General features: G+C 43.1%; 1 protein-coding gene across 4 annotated transcripts in view; it reads left to right on the top strand.

Annotated features, from left to right (window-relative positions):
* Positions 1–18,169, top strand: part of GALK2 (galactokinase 2) — a 70,201-nt gene that overhangs the window by 550 nt on the left and 51,482 nt on the right. For 3 of the 4 annotated variants that reach the window (XR_014162900.1, XM_081888656.1, XM_081888654.1), the window contains exons 1-4: positions 2,678–2,955; positions 4,223–4,311; positions 5,810–5,933; positions 10,796–10,886. Coding sequence is in view for 3 of the 4 variants with exons in the window: in XM_081888656.1 (XP_081744782.1) it covers positions 2,903–2,955; positions 4,223–4,311; positions 5,810–5,933; positions 10,796–10,886 (357 nt within the window). In the remaining variant the exon portion in view is untranslated. Of the gene's footprint in view, positions 1–2,677; positions 2,956–4,222; positions 4,312–5,809; positions 5,934–10,795; positions 10,887–18,169 lie in introns of those variants that run through there. The other variant, XM_081888655.1, reaches the window with a different exon arrangement.

Raw genomic sequence — 18,169 nt, 5'->3', positions numbered from 1 at the left:
TGTCATCAGCATACTGAAGCTCTATGACGGAAGTTACAGTAACCTTACTCTTTGCTTTCAGCCTACTCAAGTTAAAGAGCTTTCCATCAGTTTGATATATGATTTCTACTCCAGTGGGTAGTTTCCCTTAAACCAAGAGTAGAATCATAGCAATGAAAATAATAGAGTTGGGGCGATAACACAACTCTGTTTAACACCGGATCCCACTGTGAATGATTCACTTTGAGAGGCATTGTTACTTGCGATTGTTGCTGTCATATTATCACGGAGGAGCTGAAGGATGCTCACAAATTTATATGGGCAGCCAATTTTCAGAAGGACAGCCCACAGGGCATTACGATTTACAGTGTTGAAGGCCTTAGTCAGGTCAATAAACGCCATATACAGGGGTTGATTTTGCTCTCTGCATTTTTCCTCAAGCTGTTCAGCGGTGAAAATCATGTCCACTGTCCCCGTAGAAGGTCGAAAACCATTTTGGGATTCAGGAAGGGTAGCCTCGGATATTGTTAGGAGATGGTTTGCAAAGATCCTTGCAAAAATTTTGCTGGCTGCAAATTATTGAGTTGCCTTGATAATTTCCGCAATCTGTTCTAAAAGAGATTGATAATTTTTGCATCCCTAAAGTCTGCTGAGATCTCCCCTCTTTTCCATTTGCTGGTCGCCGTGGGACTTCTTGGGGTTTGGGATGGGTTTTTGGAAGATGCCTGTGCGTGAATTTGTTTTATGTGTGTAGATCAATTATAGTTTTCACTGGATCTGAAGAGAGCGTTTGGACAGTTACTGCTTCATATAAACACAAGAGAGAGGGTCCTTTCAGGTTATTCCTGCTCTTCTACATGCACTTAACACAGGGGCCACACATTCTTACTGATTTTTTACTCCCAGTCTATGTGAGGACAATGGTACACAGCTTTAAGGATTACACATCTTGAACATGAAAAACTTTTTTAATTACCCTTACGAAAGGTTTGGAATCAATGCACTGCATCAAAATATGTCTTAAGGACAGTGCTGCTTTTGAATAGATGCTTTTAGATACTGAAGCTCCTTGGAACCATTTTGCTTCCCGTTTTTTTTACAAATCATCTTTGGTATGTGTTTGGTCAAAGCATGACAAATGAAGATCTGAACAGGTACCCTATGCTTATACTGTTTCAGCCTGGTCCTCGTTGGAATTATTTCTACTGATTTTAAAATGTCAACATCTTTTGATGTTAGAGTACATCAGGCCATCTCAAGCAGTTTTAAGATGTGATTCTAAAATGCTTAATTGGAAGTAAATGCTTAATTGGAAGTAAGTTCAACTAAGAGCCTTACCTGGGAAGGTAAGGGCCTCCGGCACGCCCCCGAGCGGTGACACCCGTGGGATCCTAGTTGGCGTACTTCAACAGGACCCCCCACGGTTCGTGTTAACCCATCCCGGTCACCATGCCGGGTAGTGGATAGGTGCCAATGCCTAAGGCCAATACCTTCAATTCTCTAATCAATAAAGTTGTGGCCTTTTCATGCCCAATTAACTTAATCAACGTCTCCTGTGTCTTTATTTCTGGGGGGGGAGGGGTATTGACACGCAAAGACTTTTGAAATTCCCATCCTGTAGATCAAGACCACCCCCCAGAAACATCATACATACATCACGTGAGGGGTGTAACCTAAGACCACCCCCCCAGATACATCACACCTTCACAGAAAAAAAAGCTGTCTAAAACAGAACATTTGCTTGTTGTTTTCCTCCTGTCGCTGATTATCTCCTGTCTGCCAGGTTACTTGATTGGATTGCCTTGGGAGCCTGGCCATTCTTTGGTAGTGATAAAATATTTAGTTCCTGGGCCAGGTCACAGGCTCACACCCTATTCATATCTTAAATGTGTCCTTAAGACAGGATTTGTGAGGAAAGAGACAATGGGGAGACTTTTCCAGTTTGACCTTGCAGAGAAAACATTTGGTCAGTTTAGGAATCAAAATGGTTCCAGGCAGATCTTCCTGTGCTGATCTATGTATGTGTGGTTATGAACATTACCATATATCTAAGACCATAAAATTCCTATCACAGAAGGCAGATTAGAAACAGTTGATAATTTTCCGCTATATATGGACTATAAACATAGAACAAGCTATGATTTTAGATTTCTTTATTTATTAAATTTATACCCTGCCCACACTCTAAAGGAGTCCAGAGCAACAAAACATCAGTAATAAACCAATACAATTAAAACTTCTAAGTTTTAAAACTTCTTTAAAAAATGAAGAGTATAACAATGCAAACATGAATACAAATTATGAAACTATATATATATATACGTATCTAGAAATTGTCTCGGTAAACTATACCATACACATTCACTGCGATTTTAAATATTTTAAGTATGAATACATTTGTTGAAAGCCATTGCCCTATCTTGTGACACTGAATTCCACACATCATGCGTTGAGACAGTGACATTTACTTCAAAGTAAGCGTATACTGTACAGGATTGTATTGCTGATTGCCTCCCCGCCATCCCCCGAGTGAATAAACCCTATTTGAAGTTAAGGGAAGTCCTTATTTCCATAAGTGGCGCACGTGGGTGCTTAGAGACAAGTCTTCCCGATGGGGGAGGAGCCAGAGATCCAGCAACTAGATTCTTCCTCCTCCCCCGCGTGGTTGAGCTAGGATAACGTACTAAATCTGGCGCTGCCTATACGGTGGACCTGGGCGGGGAATACAAAGAGGAAATGCAGCAGCGGCTGGACGTTTGCAGCTGATTTCTCTCTCCCCTCCTCCGCCCCCGTAATGCCGGAAGGAAGCAGCTTACGTACTCCAGGATCTGAGCCTTTGGGCTTTGCAAGCTAGCTAGAAAAGAGAAAATCTCCAGCCGCTTATACTTTGCCCTGGTGCGCGCCAACTCGCAAGGAGCAAACCATGGCCGCGGATCTCCCTCCCACCCTCTCGATCCAGCTGGTAGAGGAACCCAGGTGCGTGATTGTCTTTCCTACAGCCGATCTCCAGATCTTCCATCGGTTTTTTTGTTTACCCTATCCAGCAATAAGCAGGAGTCGCTGCTATACAGCAAGGAACATCACGACGGGATTTTTAAAAAATACAAAACCAAGATATGTATGCTTTAGACACAAAGGATGTTTAAGAAATTGTGTTTCCAAACGCCCATCCTGTTGAATGCCCCACCTTCAACCTTCAGCACTGTTAAGGTTATGTTCCAGATCCATGTTTTCAGACCTGGGACACACGTTTAACATGAACCTAGGGGATTCATTATTTTTTGTCATTCTCATTCATACACCCCATATATATATATATATATATATATATATATGCTGCGCAGTGCCTTTTTCCTGGGGGTACACATAAGGTAAAGGGACCCCTGACCATTAGGTCCAGTCATGACCGACTCTGGGTCTGCGGCGCTCATCTCGCTTTATTGGCTGAGGGAGCCAGCGTACAGCTTCCGGGTCATGTGGCCAGCATGACTAAGTCGCTTCTGGCGAACCAGAGAAGCACACGGAAATGCCTATTTATCTAATTGCACTTTGGCGTGCTTTCGAACTGATAGGTTGGCAGGAGCAGGGACCGAGCAATGGGAGCAAGTAGATAAATTGCTACCACTCCGGTGGGAAGGTAAACGGCGTTTCCGTGCGCTGCTCTGGTTCGCCAGAAGTGGCTTAGTCATGCTGGCCACATGACCCAGAAGCTCTACGCCGGCTCCCTCGGCCAATAAAGCGAGATGAGCGCCGCAACCCCAGAGTCGGCCATGACTGGACCTAATGATCAGGGGTCCCTTTACCTACAGCCTCCTATGACGTGGTTCTTTCCAGATGTTGTGGGATATAACTCCCATTGGCTCCAGCCAGGGCTGATGAGAAATTTTCTGAAACATCTGGAGGGCACTAAGTTGGGGGGAGGCTGCTTCCCCCCTGACATATACATTCCCTCTTGATAATTAACAGAAATGAAAACCCTGTTATTCATAAATGGATAAAACTTCATCAGTGTGCAAAAACTGCTGCCCCTTCATGTTAAGCTAGCCTTGGATACCTGTTGGATGTTATTCCTTGAATTTATGTTGGTTCTCTAAGGGTGCTACATCTTTGTTATTCATTCAATTGATATCCTGCATTGTAATACATACCTGTGCGGTGCACAAGATCGCAGTTAAAATCAAAACAACACAACAAATAAAACCAAAGCAAAATTAATCTTCAATGTGCCAACCTGATTTTCCAGATTGCTGAAGCTGAAGAAGATGTTCATCTCTAAATTTAAATCAACTCCCAAGTTTTATGCTCGGGCACCAGGGCGAGTCAACTTAATAGGTAAAAGAATACATACTGGGGTTAATATGAATTCAGTGGCTAATATGCATAAACACATGTGTACATACATGGAAGCACATGCATAGAAGCACACTTTCAGGTACCACATCTTATTTCCTCTGCTTTTGCAATTTCCACACTGTTACATCTAAAGATGGAACTTGCCAGAGGTGCAGGATGCTCAGCAATTTTGTGCCTTCGTTTTTGAAACTAATCTGTACAGGTTTACCTTTTTCCTCAGATAGCCCATTGTTGTCTACTCTGACTTGCAGCAGCTGTCAAATCCACCAGATTGGGACCTTTCCCAGTCCTAATCCAAGCCCTTTTGGTACCAGAGACAGAATCTGGGACCTTCTGCATTGCAAAGCACGGGCTATGTCACTGGATTACAGCCTCTTGATGTAATATATGAAAAGATGAAACTTCCTCATATTGACTACTTCAGTACTGGCCTCAGTTCTCAAAGATTACAGGCCGAGGTCTTTCCCAGTCCTGCTACCTATTATGCATTATTATATCGGGCCGAGGAACCTGTGGCACTCCCATTCCCATCATCTCTGACCATTTTCCATGCTCACTAGAGTCCAATAATATCTGAAGGGCCACAAAGTCACCTGTCCTGCTTTAAATGGAGATAAACTACTGTATTTTTCGCTCTATAGGACACACTTTCCCCCCGCCAAAAATTAAGGGGAAATGTGTGTGCGTCCTATGGAGCGAATGCAGGCTCCTTGGCTTCAGCAATAGCAACGCGAAGCCTCCGAAGCGCAGAGGGAGCGCTCCCTCTGCGCTCCGGAGGCTTTGTGTTGCTTTCGCTAAAGCCTGGAGAGCGAGAAGGATAGTCGCCTGAAGCCTTTGGAGCGCAGCGCGAGTTCCCGCTGTGCTCCGCAGGCTTCAGGTTCCTTTCGCTGAAGCCAGGAGAGCAAGACTCTCCTGGCTTCAGCAGAAGCAGAGCTGCGCAGCGCCCCTTCAGCCAAGCGGGAGGAAAAATAGAAGGGGCGATGAGCAGAGAGGGGGAGATTTATTTTTTCTTGTTCTCCCCCTCTAAAACAAGGTGCGTCCTATGGAGCGAAAAATACGGTATGTGCTCTGCCACTGAGATGCATTGAGAACGTTTCTTTTTTCATCTGATTTTGGCTTGTTTTCACTAATTGTAGTTTAAACAACCACTGTTTCCTCAGTTAGGGTGTCATGGTGAACTGCTGTTTTTTGAACATCAGAAACATAAATTTCTGATTTCTTTGTGTGCATGAGGAGTGGGGTGGGGGAGACTGTGTGAGGAGACACTGTGTGCAGTTTGTTAGTGTCATAATAGGAAATAATTGTTTCCCATTACATCTGAACTGGACCAGTATATAAATTATATACCCCAGTATATTTGATAGAATTTCTCTGGCTTGTGTAAAAACTATCCTTCTTTTAAAAGGGATTATTCTGCTGTTGCTGATGTGTCCCAGACTATTTTAAAACGTTGTTAATATTCTTTTTTGTTTGGTAGGTGAACATATAGATTATTGTGGATATGCTGTGCTCCCAATGGCCATAGAGCAAGATATACTTATAGCTGCTGAACCTCTAAACACTCCAGCTATCCATCTGGCCAATACAAACCCTTTGTACTCGTAAGTGTTCTCGTTATTTCAATTATTGTTGCTGTTACAATTATACCTAAAGTTTCCTAGGCACTGTACAATGATTAAAAAGCAAGAAAAGGTACTATGATGCATATATGGTGGAATTGTTTAAACATCAAACAATTTTGGGAAACAATATATAACGGAATGAAAAAAATGTTCAGATATTCATTTAGGAAAACACCAGAAGGTTTTCTATTGGGAATAGTACCGGGAAGTCTAAAGGAAGAAGACAGGATATTATATTTATACGCAACAGTACCCGCAAGGCTATTGATTGCGAAAAATTGGAAAAGTGGTAGTATACCGACAAAAACAGAGTGGTTTGCCAAATTATTGGAGTATTACAATATATCCAAAACAATGGGAGAAATTGGAAGGATCTCAAAAGAGAAGATAGACAGGGACTGGAAGGTGTTTAAAGGACACTTGCAAAACCATATTGAAAAATCGGAACTCCTGTTAGAATAAACAAGTTCCGTTTTAAATACTGAAATACTAAATAAGATGGATAACAATGTGTAACAGAAAAAGAAGCATGATATTAGGCTAAAGGTGTGTGAAAGAAAGTAATAGAAGTGGAAAGAAATTGCAATTGAGTAGATTGGAAGTCTAACACAAAGGTGGGGTGAGGGGTGGTGGATGATGATGGGAAAAGGAATTATCTGTGGGATTGAGTGTAGGTATGTATGAATGTTCTTAAGGATTGTATATAATGTATTCTTGTATGCTTGTATATTCGCAATATGTGTGTATTAATGCTGAATTATTTTAATAATAAAAACTTTTTTTTAAAAAAAAGCAAGATACCCAATGCCTTCAAGCTTGCATTCTGATAGACACAATATAAAGAAAAATGGGATGGGAAAGGAACAGAAAAAGAAGCAAATTTGGACATGCAAATATTTCATGGCAAGGTAGAAGGGCTATTCTGGGAGCAAGTGTCCAAGTTACAGGAGATTGGACATCAGCAAAGTGCTCACCAATGAGGACTGGATTACAGATGCAGCACAGTCCAAACAAACCAAGGTCAAGAACAGAGGATCAGTCTAGCCCTGTGGATAGCTCAATCGGTAGAGCATGGGACTCTTAATGTCAGGGTTGTGGGTTTGAGCCCCATGTTGGGTAAATGATTGCAGGGGAATGAATGATCTTCATCCTCCCTTCCAACTGTATGATTCTATGACACAGGGACATCTGTACTGTACGTTTAAAACAGTATCATACTACTCTAAATGATCATGTCTCCTAACAACTTTTGGCACCCTTGACAAAAGTACACTCTCTTTAGGGGAAGCTATGACTGTTTAAAGTAGGATAATATTGCTTTAAATGTATAATACAGACAAAGACTAGGCCAAGGTCAATATCACAGGGAAGTGATTTAGGTATAGTTCTGCAAGTCTATAAAACTTGACCCAGGAACTGGGAGCCAGAGAACTCTGGTGTTTCTAGCAACACCAGAGTGAGGTCTTGTATACAGTGGTACCTCCGGTTACAAATGCTTCAGGTTACAGACGCTTCAGGTTACAGACTCCGCTAACCCAGAAATAGTACCTCGGGTTAAGAACTTTGCTTCAGGATGAGAACAGAAATCGTGCGGCGGCGCGGCAGCGGTGGGATGCCTCGTTAGCTAAAGTGGTGCTTCAGGTTAAGAACAGTTTCAGGTTAAGAACGGACCTCCGGAACGAATTAAGTTCTTAACCCGAAGTTCCACTGTACCTCCTAAACACCACCCTAACCCCAGCTGCTGGCAGTGAAAGACTAAGATTATACAATAGTTACACAATTATACAATAATAATAATTAGGGATGCATTGTAATGATCAGTGCAGATATCCATGTGGTGCCTTTCAGCTAGATCTGCCAAATTCTGTGTTTGTACGTATATGAGCAAATTATTTGGAGTGCTCTAATACTTTCTTGCAGAGTGATTTGTGTTTTCCTTGTATGTAGCAGAACTTGCACACCTTTCTCTTGAAACGGAAGCACCTTATGTCTTAAGTGTTCCTAAATGCTTGGCAGGGAATGTAGTTTGAGGAAAACTGCCTCGTGGGCCAAATTTGGCTCATGGGCTGGAGGTTCCCGACCCTTGTCTTACAGCATAATACAGTACAGAGGACCAAACTACACCTAAGTGAGATCTCCTCTTGGGCTATTTTGATTGTCTGTACAAGTCAAATTATTATTCTAAAAATAAGAATGGAGTCTTTATTCATAACACTGGATTTTAAAATTCTCTGCACCTGAATTGCAGAAAAGTTGCCTCAGACAACTCCATAATAAGATTATTGTGTTGATAATTTCCAGGATAGAATGAAAGTGTCAATTTTCTGTTCTTTGCAAAGAGTTTCCCCATTTACTCATTTGTCACAGTTATATTGCATTGTGCCTGGCTGTCTTGTGACGATGGATGTCTGAATATCATGTGCCAGCATAGATGCCAACATTTCTTTCAGTCTTTTGGTTTGAAAAGGCTGCAAATAATTTCAGTGGTCTGCACACCCAACTTGTAACATTTAATTCCGTGGGGCAGCCAGCGATACCATATAATTATCCCTGTTTTGTTTATTGTTTGGCTTTTGAGCTTTTAAAAGAAAGGCATGCACAGAGGAAACAGGATCCCTGTTTATTTGGAGGGAGGAGAGAAAAGGGGAAGCAGCAGACTGCATATTTATTTTCTAGGGCAAACAATAAGAACTTGTAGCACAATGAGTGATTTCTATCAACAGTAACTTCTCCTTTTTGTGGTATTATTCATCTGAATTGCCTGATGAACGTTAAGAAAACATGGAAACAAGTCTGGTTTGTAAAATAGACCTTAGAGTCTGCCTGGATGCTCTTTGTTTCTACCTAGAATAGTTATACCATGTCAAGTCCCTACAGAACATTTGTTTGTGGAAAGGTTATACAACAGTGAGGGACGCGGGTGGCGCTGTGGGTTAAACCACAGAACCTAGCGCTTGCCGATCAGAAGGTCGGCGGTTCGAATCCCCACGACGGGGTGAGCTCCCATTGCTTGGTCCCTGCTCCTGCCAACCTAGCAGTTCAAAAGCACGTCAAAGTGCAAGTAGATAAATAGGTACTGCTCTGGCGGGAAGGTAAACAGCGTTTCCGTGCGCTGCTCTGGTTCTCCAGAAGCGGCTTAGTCATGCTGGCCACATGACCCGGAAGCTGTATGCCAGCTCCCTCGGCCAATAAAGCGAGATGAGCGCCGCAACCCCAGAGTCAACCACGACTGGACCTAATGGTCAGGGGTCCCTTTACCTTTCATCCTGATATGCTTGTGCACTGTTATGCATCTTCTCGTTAATCATTCCTTTGTCCCATGCTTTTCAGTGCATTTCACCGACACTTTCCAAACCACAGAACCCGGTCCTTTTAAAAAAGTAGATGGGTTTTTCAGCCCAAGGGCCACATCCTTTTTTGGAGAACCTTCCAGGGGCCAGCTGCCCCTTGGTGGCATACCCCTCAACCCTCAATTCAGGCAACCAAGAAGCATGATCAGAGTTCTAGGGCAGGCATAGGCAAACTCGGCCCTCCAGATGTTTTGGGACTACAACTCCCATCATCCGTAGCTAACAGGATCAGTGGCCAGGGATGATGGGAATTGTAGTCCCAAAAACAACTGGAGGGCCGAGTTTGCCTATGCCTGTTCTAGGACACACTGCAGCCAGGCGAGAACAGACAGATGCAAAGCAGGGCTGGTATATTCTGTTACTGGGGCATTGCCCCTCTCTCAGTCACCCCCCCCCCAATCTGTCTACCTTGTTGTTGTTTAGTCGTGTCCGACTCTTTGTGACCCCATGGACCAGAGCACACCAGGCACTCCTGTCTTCCATTGCCTCCCGCAGTTTGGTCAAACTCATGCTGGTAGCTTCGAGAACACTGTCCAACCATCTCGTCCTCTGTTGTCCCCCTTATCCTTGTGCCCTCCATCTTTCCCAACATCAGGGTCTTTTCCAGGGAGTCTTCTCTTCCCATGAGGTGGCCAAAGTATTGGAGCCTCAGCTTCAGGATCTGTCATTCCAGTGAGCACTCAGGGCTGATTTCCTTCAGAATAGATAGGTTTGATCTTTTTGCAGTCCGTGGGACCCCAGCACCGTAATTCCAAGGGTTGGAACTGCCTGCCAGCATTCTCTTCATTAGCCTTAGTGTTGCCCTTGTACAGGCATAGGCAAACTCCGGCCCTCCAGATGTTTGGGACTACAATTCCCATCACCCCTAGCTAACAGGACCAGTGGTCAGGGATGATGGAAATTGTCACCACTGGGTGTTGCTTAGGAAGTTGTGTTGGCCAAGGAGACTCCAGACTGACCGACCGACCGACCTAGAGAGCTGCATTTGGCCTCTGGGCCCGAGGGTCTCCATCCCCACACTAGGGCACTTCAGTTGAGCAAAACTATATGTTTTCAACAAAAAAATATTTCAACAAAACAGTATTCCACAAAACAGATAATCTGGAGGTGCTCTCTGTCCCTCTGAGTACATGGTGTGAGGTACCCCAAATTGGGAGTCTGTGTGATGAACATGAATGCAGATTAGGCATGCTTACCTCTTCACCTGGTACCGAGAGCAGGGGGGGGTGTTAGAAAGTGAGCTGGCACAAACCTGTGGCCTGCTCCCGATCTCTCTCTGGCCAGCATCTTGAGAGGCAGAGTGGGGCGAGATGAAGAAATAATGTGTGACAGGCCCTTGGCAAAACCTTTGGCAAAAAGAAAAGAAAAGAATGTGCTGCTCCTTAGCCAGCAGATGGCAGCAGCAGGTCGTTTATATTTTTAAAAGCACTAAACCTACGTTGATGGTTTCATGGACTTTTAATGTTTTTCCTGTATGTTTATATTTTCCAGGGATTTTACTACAAATGCCAACAACATTCAAATTAATCAAACGGAACCTTTGTGGCACAACTACTTTCTGTGTGGAGTCAAAGGAATTGAGGTAAAACAAATTCAGTATGCATCATCGTAGTAAGTTTTTTTTTATTATTAAAAATGTATTGGGTATGTGCATCATTTAAAGTGTTTTTTTAAAATAACACAATATAACAAAGTATCAATTTAATCATTTAAAATGCATTATGGTTAGATTTATTTACACAGATAAAGCACCATGGCTACAAAACACTTTCAAAATTTATGGTCTCTTGTTTCACGTTTTCAGGCATTAAAATGTTTCTCTTTGCTGTGAGTTTTTGAAAGATTTTTTCAGAGCTCCAAGAGTAGAGTAGATTAATAAAAGTGTGACATAGGAATATGATCAACATTTCTCTAATTTTAACTCCACATCTGGAAATCCTGGGTTAACCCACTGAAATTAGTGAAATTACAGGTGGGCAGAGTTGGGGAATGGGGACTAATAACCATATATTACTTGCAGTAATACCCTGTACCAGGGACAGGAACTCTTTTTCGGCCTGAGGGTTACATTTCCTCATAGACAAGTATCATTAAGTGACATTCAGCCTGATCCCCAGTTGGATATAAGTGCCTGCTCACCACTTGGTTCTGGCCTTGAAAAATCAATCTTCCTCCTCTACCTTTCCTCTCTACTCGTTGTTCCTTGTGTGCCTTGTGTCGTTTTGGTTGTGAGCCTAATGTTAGGGTCTCTCTCTCTCTCTTTTATTGGTGTGAGCTGCTTTGGGAGACAATAATTGTCTAAAAGGTAAGATAAAAATACAGTAGGTAAATGGCATATACTGTACTTGAGTTAAACATCGTTTAGTTAAATGAAGCAGCATGCAACTGTATTCAAGGGCTTGCAAATCAGCCAGTGATTTATTGCAAAACCACATTCTATCAGGTAACCTGTATAGGGGCCCAGAGAGACAGTAAACTCCAGATTGTTTCCTGGCTCCAAGGGGGAAATAAAATTTGGGGGAGATTTGTGCATGCCGAACAGAGTCCCCTATAAAGAAGGCGATGCATATAAAACGTTAAAAAGAAAGTAAGTGCAAGCACAAAACCCCTTAAGCAAAACATTATTCAGCTGGAAGTTGCAAGAGAACCCAAGGACATAAACGTGTTTATATTAAAGTGAACATACTATCCTTTTGGAAGAGGAGTGCTGCAAAGCTTGGTAAAATCCACGTTCAGTTCTGAAACTGGAGTCAGGCACCCTCCTCTTCTCCCCCACCCTCCCAATGTTAAACATTGCGTGATAGGTTTGCAAGTGTGATCCCCTTTCAAGGCAATTCTGCCGATGAGTTCCTAGTTAAATATATGACTTAGATTTCTCCCCTGCCTCTCAGTCTTGTCTTCTGGTGTTCTGTGTGGATGTGGTTGGCAGCGATAGTGCTTGAGCTAATAGTTTGTTTGTGTGTCTAAGAAAGGGAATTTTTATGTGGGTCATTTGTGGTGGTGATTAGGACGTGTTGAACTAGAGCTATTTTCTGTGGGTGCTGCAAGAATTCCGCAAGAACTGTCTAATACTGGAATGATGTCAGGGTGTGGGGGAGGATAACGTTTTAAAATAAATCAGACTTTGCAGAGATCGCAAACTTTCTCTTGGAAATCCTCACCTTTAGTTACAAGTTTATAAGAGCATGTGGATCTTACTTTGCTGGACCAGACCACCATTCTATTTCATTCAGGTCTGGGTTTGTTTGTTTTTTCGAAGGGGACAAACAGGCTACCCTTGTTGGGTAGGCCTGGGCGATATATTGATATATCACCCAGGACCGGTATGAGGAGCAGACCGCGATGTCGGCTTCACTCAGTGGTATATCCCTGGTGAAAACACCACCTCTGCTATCAGTGTCTGCTAAGAGTTTCTTCCTCCAGCGAGCTTTGCTAGCAGAGGGACTCAGGAGCAGCGGCAGTTTCACCAGCAATATATGGAGAAACAAGCTATATCTTCGAGGCACCGTGAGCCGGTGGCGGGGTGAGGGCTCTGTGAAACTGTGAGGAAACTGGCACTCCCTGCAGTTAAAGGAGCCCCAGTGCTCTGCCCCCTCACCTGTGAGCATAGCTGTCAACTGTTCCCTTTTTTAAAGGGAAATTCCCTTATTCTGAATAGGATTCCTCACAAGAAAAGGGAAAAGTTGACAGCTATGCCTGTGAGCGGCAGGAGTGCTAGGGCTGTCTCAAAGGAGGAGGGGAAACTGGCAAGCCCCACTTGCAATATACTGCTGGGTGAAGGCGCCATTTTGCTCTGGCCCGCCAACCAGTCCTGGACGATGTATTGATACATCGCCCAGGCCACCTCCTCCTCTTCTTCTTCTTCTTCTTCTTCTTCTTCTTCTTCTTCTTCTTCTTCTTCTTCTTCTTCTTCTTCATTTTTACCTTGCCCATCTGACTGGGTTACTCCAACCACTCTGGGTGGTTTTCAACATATGTAAAAACATAACAGAACATGAAACATTAAAAAGCTTTGCTATATATGATTTATATGCCCCCGGTCTGCATTGCAAGTGGTGCAATTCACCGGCCCCATCACCTGGTGAGTGTGGGCTCACAGCTCCCATGAGCGCCACCTCTTGTTTTTGCTGGCCGCTGCATTGGGCAGGCCGCAGCAGTGGTGGTGGTAGTAGTTATGGCAGCGGGCCCAGTGAGAGTGGGCCCTTACAGTTGCTCCATTATATTGCCTGCTGGCTCCAAGCCTGCTAACAGTTGATGAAGATGGCCGCTATCTGTTTTTCCTCAGCATATGAAACTTCTGAGCATGGGGGTTCCACTTAGCTACCATGGTAATAACCACTGCTAGACCTGCCTTCCATTCTTTTCCCCTGTTCCTTTTAGACTGCAACTCTAAACATACGTACTATGGAATGTTGTTGTTGTTTATTCGTTTAGTCATGTCCGACTCTTCGTGACCCCCTGGACCAGAGCACGCCAGGCACTCCTGTCTTCCACTGCCTCCCGCAGTTTGGTCAAACTCATGCTGGTAGCTTCGAGAACACTATCCAACCATCTCGTCCTCTATCGTCCCCAACATCAGGGTCTTTTCCAGGGAGTCTTCTCTTCTCATGAGATGGCCAAAGTATTAGAGTCTCAGCTTCAGGATCTGTCCTTCCAGTGAGCACTCTGGCTGATTTCCTTAAGAATGGATAGGTTTGATCTTCTGGAAGTCCATGGGACACTCAAGAGTCTCCTCCAGCACCATAATTCAAAAGTATCAATTCTTCGGCAATCAGCCTCTTCTTTATGGTCCAGCTCTCACTTCCATACATCACTACAGGGAACTATGGAATAAACCCATTTAAATGCAACGAGGCTGCAATCCAATGCATTTACTTGGGAGGTAGGCTGTGTGTGTGTGTGCGAGGCCGCATGTGCTACAGCCCTGCCCACTGCCATTGTATACCTCCTCCATTACCCTTGAGAAAATGCACCTGCCCAAGGAAAACTAGTTCTTCACCTCTGCTGAATAGGCTTGGCCACGGTTAGCCAAATGTCCTTGAACAAAGTTTAGGAATGTAGAAAGCTGCCTTAGACTGCGTCAGACCCTTGCTCCATCTAGCTCAGTATTGTCGTAAAAACTGAAAACAGCAAAACATCTCCCTACATATATATGTAGATGCTGGGGATTGAACTTGGGACCTTCGGCAAAGCAGATGCTCTACTAGTGAGCTATGGTCCATCTGAATGTCGTATAATTTACAGTACATTTCCGAGCACAATTCAAAGTGTTGGTGCTGACCTTTAAAGCCCTCAACAGCCTCGGCCCAGTATACCTGAAGGAGCGTCTCCACGCCCATCGTCCATCCCAGACACTAAGGTCCAGCTCTGAGGGCTTTCTGACGGTTCCCTCATTGCAAGAAGTGAGGTTACAGGGAACTAGACAGAGGGCCTTCTCGGTAGTGGTGCCCACCCTGTGGAACACCCTCTCATCAGATGTGAAGGAAATAAACAACTATCTGACTTTTAGAAGACATCTGAAGGGAAGTTTTTAATGCTTGATTTCTTTCCAATTTGTAATATTCTGTTGGGGGCCACCCAGAGTGGCTGGGGAGGCCTGGCCAGATGGGCGGGGTATAAATAAAATTATTATTATTATTATTATTATTATTATTATTATTATTATTATTATTATTACAAAACAGTAAATAATGGCCAAAGTCTTCCATTCCTCTCAGTACAGCCAATTTTCATAGCTAATTTTTTCCTGTCTTCCTTAAAGCACCACAATGGACTGCAGTCTCAAGGATGCTAAAGAGTATCTCAGCCTGTGGTCCAGGAGAGATACTAAAATAGTCAGGCCAATTCATCCACTCACTGAAATTTGTAAAGCCTTGGGCAAAAGTTAAGTTGTTTAGTACCATATCATTTATCCTTTTCGCCTTTCCAATATGTTTTTCTTAATTTAATATTTCATGTCAGGATAAGCCAGACCACCTACCAAACACAAAGCAAATAGACACATGGAAAAGGAACTCGCAGTGTGCTTTAGTAGAACATCCCCCCCCCAGTCAAGGGCCACATTCCCTCTGGACTAATTTTTTGAGGGCCACATTCTGGTGGAGAACCTGAAGTGGCCACAGCCCCATATTTTACTCTCTCCTTTTCCAACAACCCTTTCTCTCTTCCCTGATCCATGGACTGCAAAAAGAGGAGCAGATTTCTATTGCCAAAAGTCTGAACCGATTGCTCCCAAAACCTCAGGCAACCCAAGCTCCTGGAAATTTGTCTTAAATTGTCAGTAAGGCACCATGCCTGTGTCATATGTGATTGGCCAAAATAATTTCTGATCCATCTGCAGTGGAAATGTGAAAAAATCTGATGCTCTTTCCTAGGAATCGGAAATATTTCAGCCTTCTGCAGAGCAAGTGTTTACGGCTCCCAAAAATGAGACGCCAGGAATTTAAAAGATTTCTTCGCCAGGTCTTCTTTCATCTCCCAGAAGGAGAGATTCCTAGGAAGTAAGGGGTGGGGGGAGAGAAAATAATAATAATTGGGAAAAATGGAGAAGCGATTGCTTCATTCGCCAGTAGGATTGCAAAACATGGAAAGAAAAAGACACACAATTGCTAACTGGGATGTTGAAAGTGGTGATGGATGTGTGTTATTTTGCTATTTGCTTTCTGACTGAAGAGCGACATGTACAAAAAAGGAATTTGCATGCTCCTGCAGTCTCTCATTTACTGTAGCCTGGGAAGCAGCTCATTTGATGCAGCTGTAATTGATCGCATTACTCCTTTGTAGGGCCACTTAAACTGCTACTTCTCACTGGACTCGATAGTCTCAGCAGGGCTAAATTAACCAAAGAATTTAACTTGGTCAACAGCCCAACTCCATCTACTATTTGCCATTAACTGCCTTTGAGATACTGTGCATTCATTGCACCACTGTGCAAATGTACAATTGGCTGCATCATACAGAATGTAGCATCCATTCTGCCCTGTGGAAGTGCCAGCCACCTCACTTTGGAAGCCCATGTCAGCAAAACCTTCTTCAAAATAAAAATGGATAAAACTACCCTCAGATCTTCAGATGAAGGGCAGTATACAAACTTAAAAAATAATAATTATAATAATAAAGCCAAGTTGTTAGAAATTAAATGGAAAACATGGACGTTTGTGCCTACCACTGTATGTGTATATATAGCATAACATTGACATAGCATGACATGTAAAAAATTTGATGGAGCAATTCTATGCATAGGTCTGTTTCTTGGTGTAAGATGTTTTGTAGACATCTTATTTTTAAACAACTTGAAAGAGTCTTAACAGTGGAAGAAATATTCAAAACATACCAGTTTGTTCTAAAAACCCTGATTTGCTAGTTGTCATCAAAAGCAAAGCGACTTCAAATAAATTCTGCCAATAATTTTTTTGCTGGGGAAAATCAGATGTACCATTAAAAGTGTTTTTTATGTGCTGTGTTCTGTCCAGTTAGTAGTGAGAATTCTAAATGCTGGCCACAATTCCCTACCTCTGTGATAATATCTGATATTTATTAATACTTTCTCCATCTGTACCAACAAGAATAATATATTTGATATCTATTTGACTTGAAGGCATTGGCATCCCATTTGGCATCTGGTCTAACTCATAAAACTTCCACTTGGCTAAAACAGGTCTTTGATTGACAATATGTGGACTTTGGGGGAAATTGTTAGCATATTTTAGCTTATGAGGTTGCTGGCCCAGTAGCTCGTCTGCTGATCTTGTACTAGGAGTCTGGGAGTTTAGAATGATTACTTTCTACGGTGAGCCACAGACCACTTAAGATGGCTTTAAGCCACTATAGAAAAATGGAACTGTCTATGTACTACAGTTTCAGTAAAAACCGGTCATCTTTTCAAAGCCCCATATTGAAATTTCTTACTGAAGTAAAAGTGGTTTGCAGAGCATTCTGCACAAGTCTTCATATAAGCAGCACTTTTTATAGACTTACCCTGGCTGAATACAGTGATACTTTGGGCCTCTAAATAGCTGCTCTATAACTGAAAAAAAAATGGTGCAAGGAACAGGTGGATGTGGGTTTTCTTTGGATTTTTCCTTAGCTACTTGTAAGTTGTACTGGCAAACACCTGTTAAGTTCCTATTTCTAGTACCGTATTTTTTGCTCTATAAGACGCACCAGACCACAAGATGCACCTAGTTTTTGGAGGAGGAAAACAAGAAGAAAAAAATTCTGAATCTCAGAAGCCAGAACAGCAAGAGGGATCGCTGCGCAGTGAAAGCAGCAATCCCTCTTGCTGTTCTGGCTTCTGGGATAGCTGTGCAGCCTGCATTCACTCCATAAGACGCACACACATTTCCCCTTACTTTTTAGGAGGGGAAAAATGAGTCTTATAGAGCAAAAAATACGGTAAGTTATTTGAGGTAGCAGGAAAGAGGGGTAGTTGAGAAACATAGAGGAATATCCTGATGTCCTCACTTAGCAGTGATTTGCCAATACTGAGTGAGCACACAGAGATTACATTGGCACCCTCACTCAGCAATGGCTTGCCTATATTGGGAGTAGGAGATCTGAGCTTTATGGCAGGCAGAAGGCATGGGGCTGGCTCTTTGGGGGGCACTCAGTTCCCAGGACAAGGAAGATTATAGGTAGTGGTGCAGGTATCCTGGCTCAACTGCCTGCAGCAAAGTTAGGGAATCAGTGTCTGTATTCAGTGAGAGCCGCACCTATAAAACGAGGCGTCCAGAAGGAGTGAACTGGGCTGTTTTTGCATCTCAAGGCATAAATGGAGCACTAAAGTGTTTGGAAGAAGAGCGGACACAAGAAACCATGGGTAGCATGGTGTTTGGGAAATAACCTGTGTTTTCAGGAAATATTGAG

This window comes from Podarcis melisellensis (genome assembly GCF_964234715.1).
Source record: "Podarcis melisellensis genome assembly, chromosome: 14".
Classification (NCBI taxonomy): domain Eukaryota; kingdom Metazoa; phylum Chordata; class Lepidosauria; order Squamata; family Lacertidae; genus Podarcis; species Podarcis melisellensis.
This window is presented reverse-complemented; position numbering and strand designations above follow the sequence as displayed.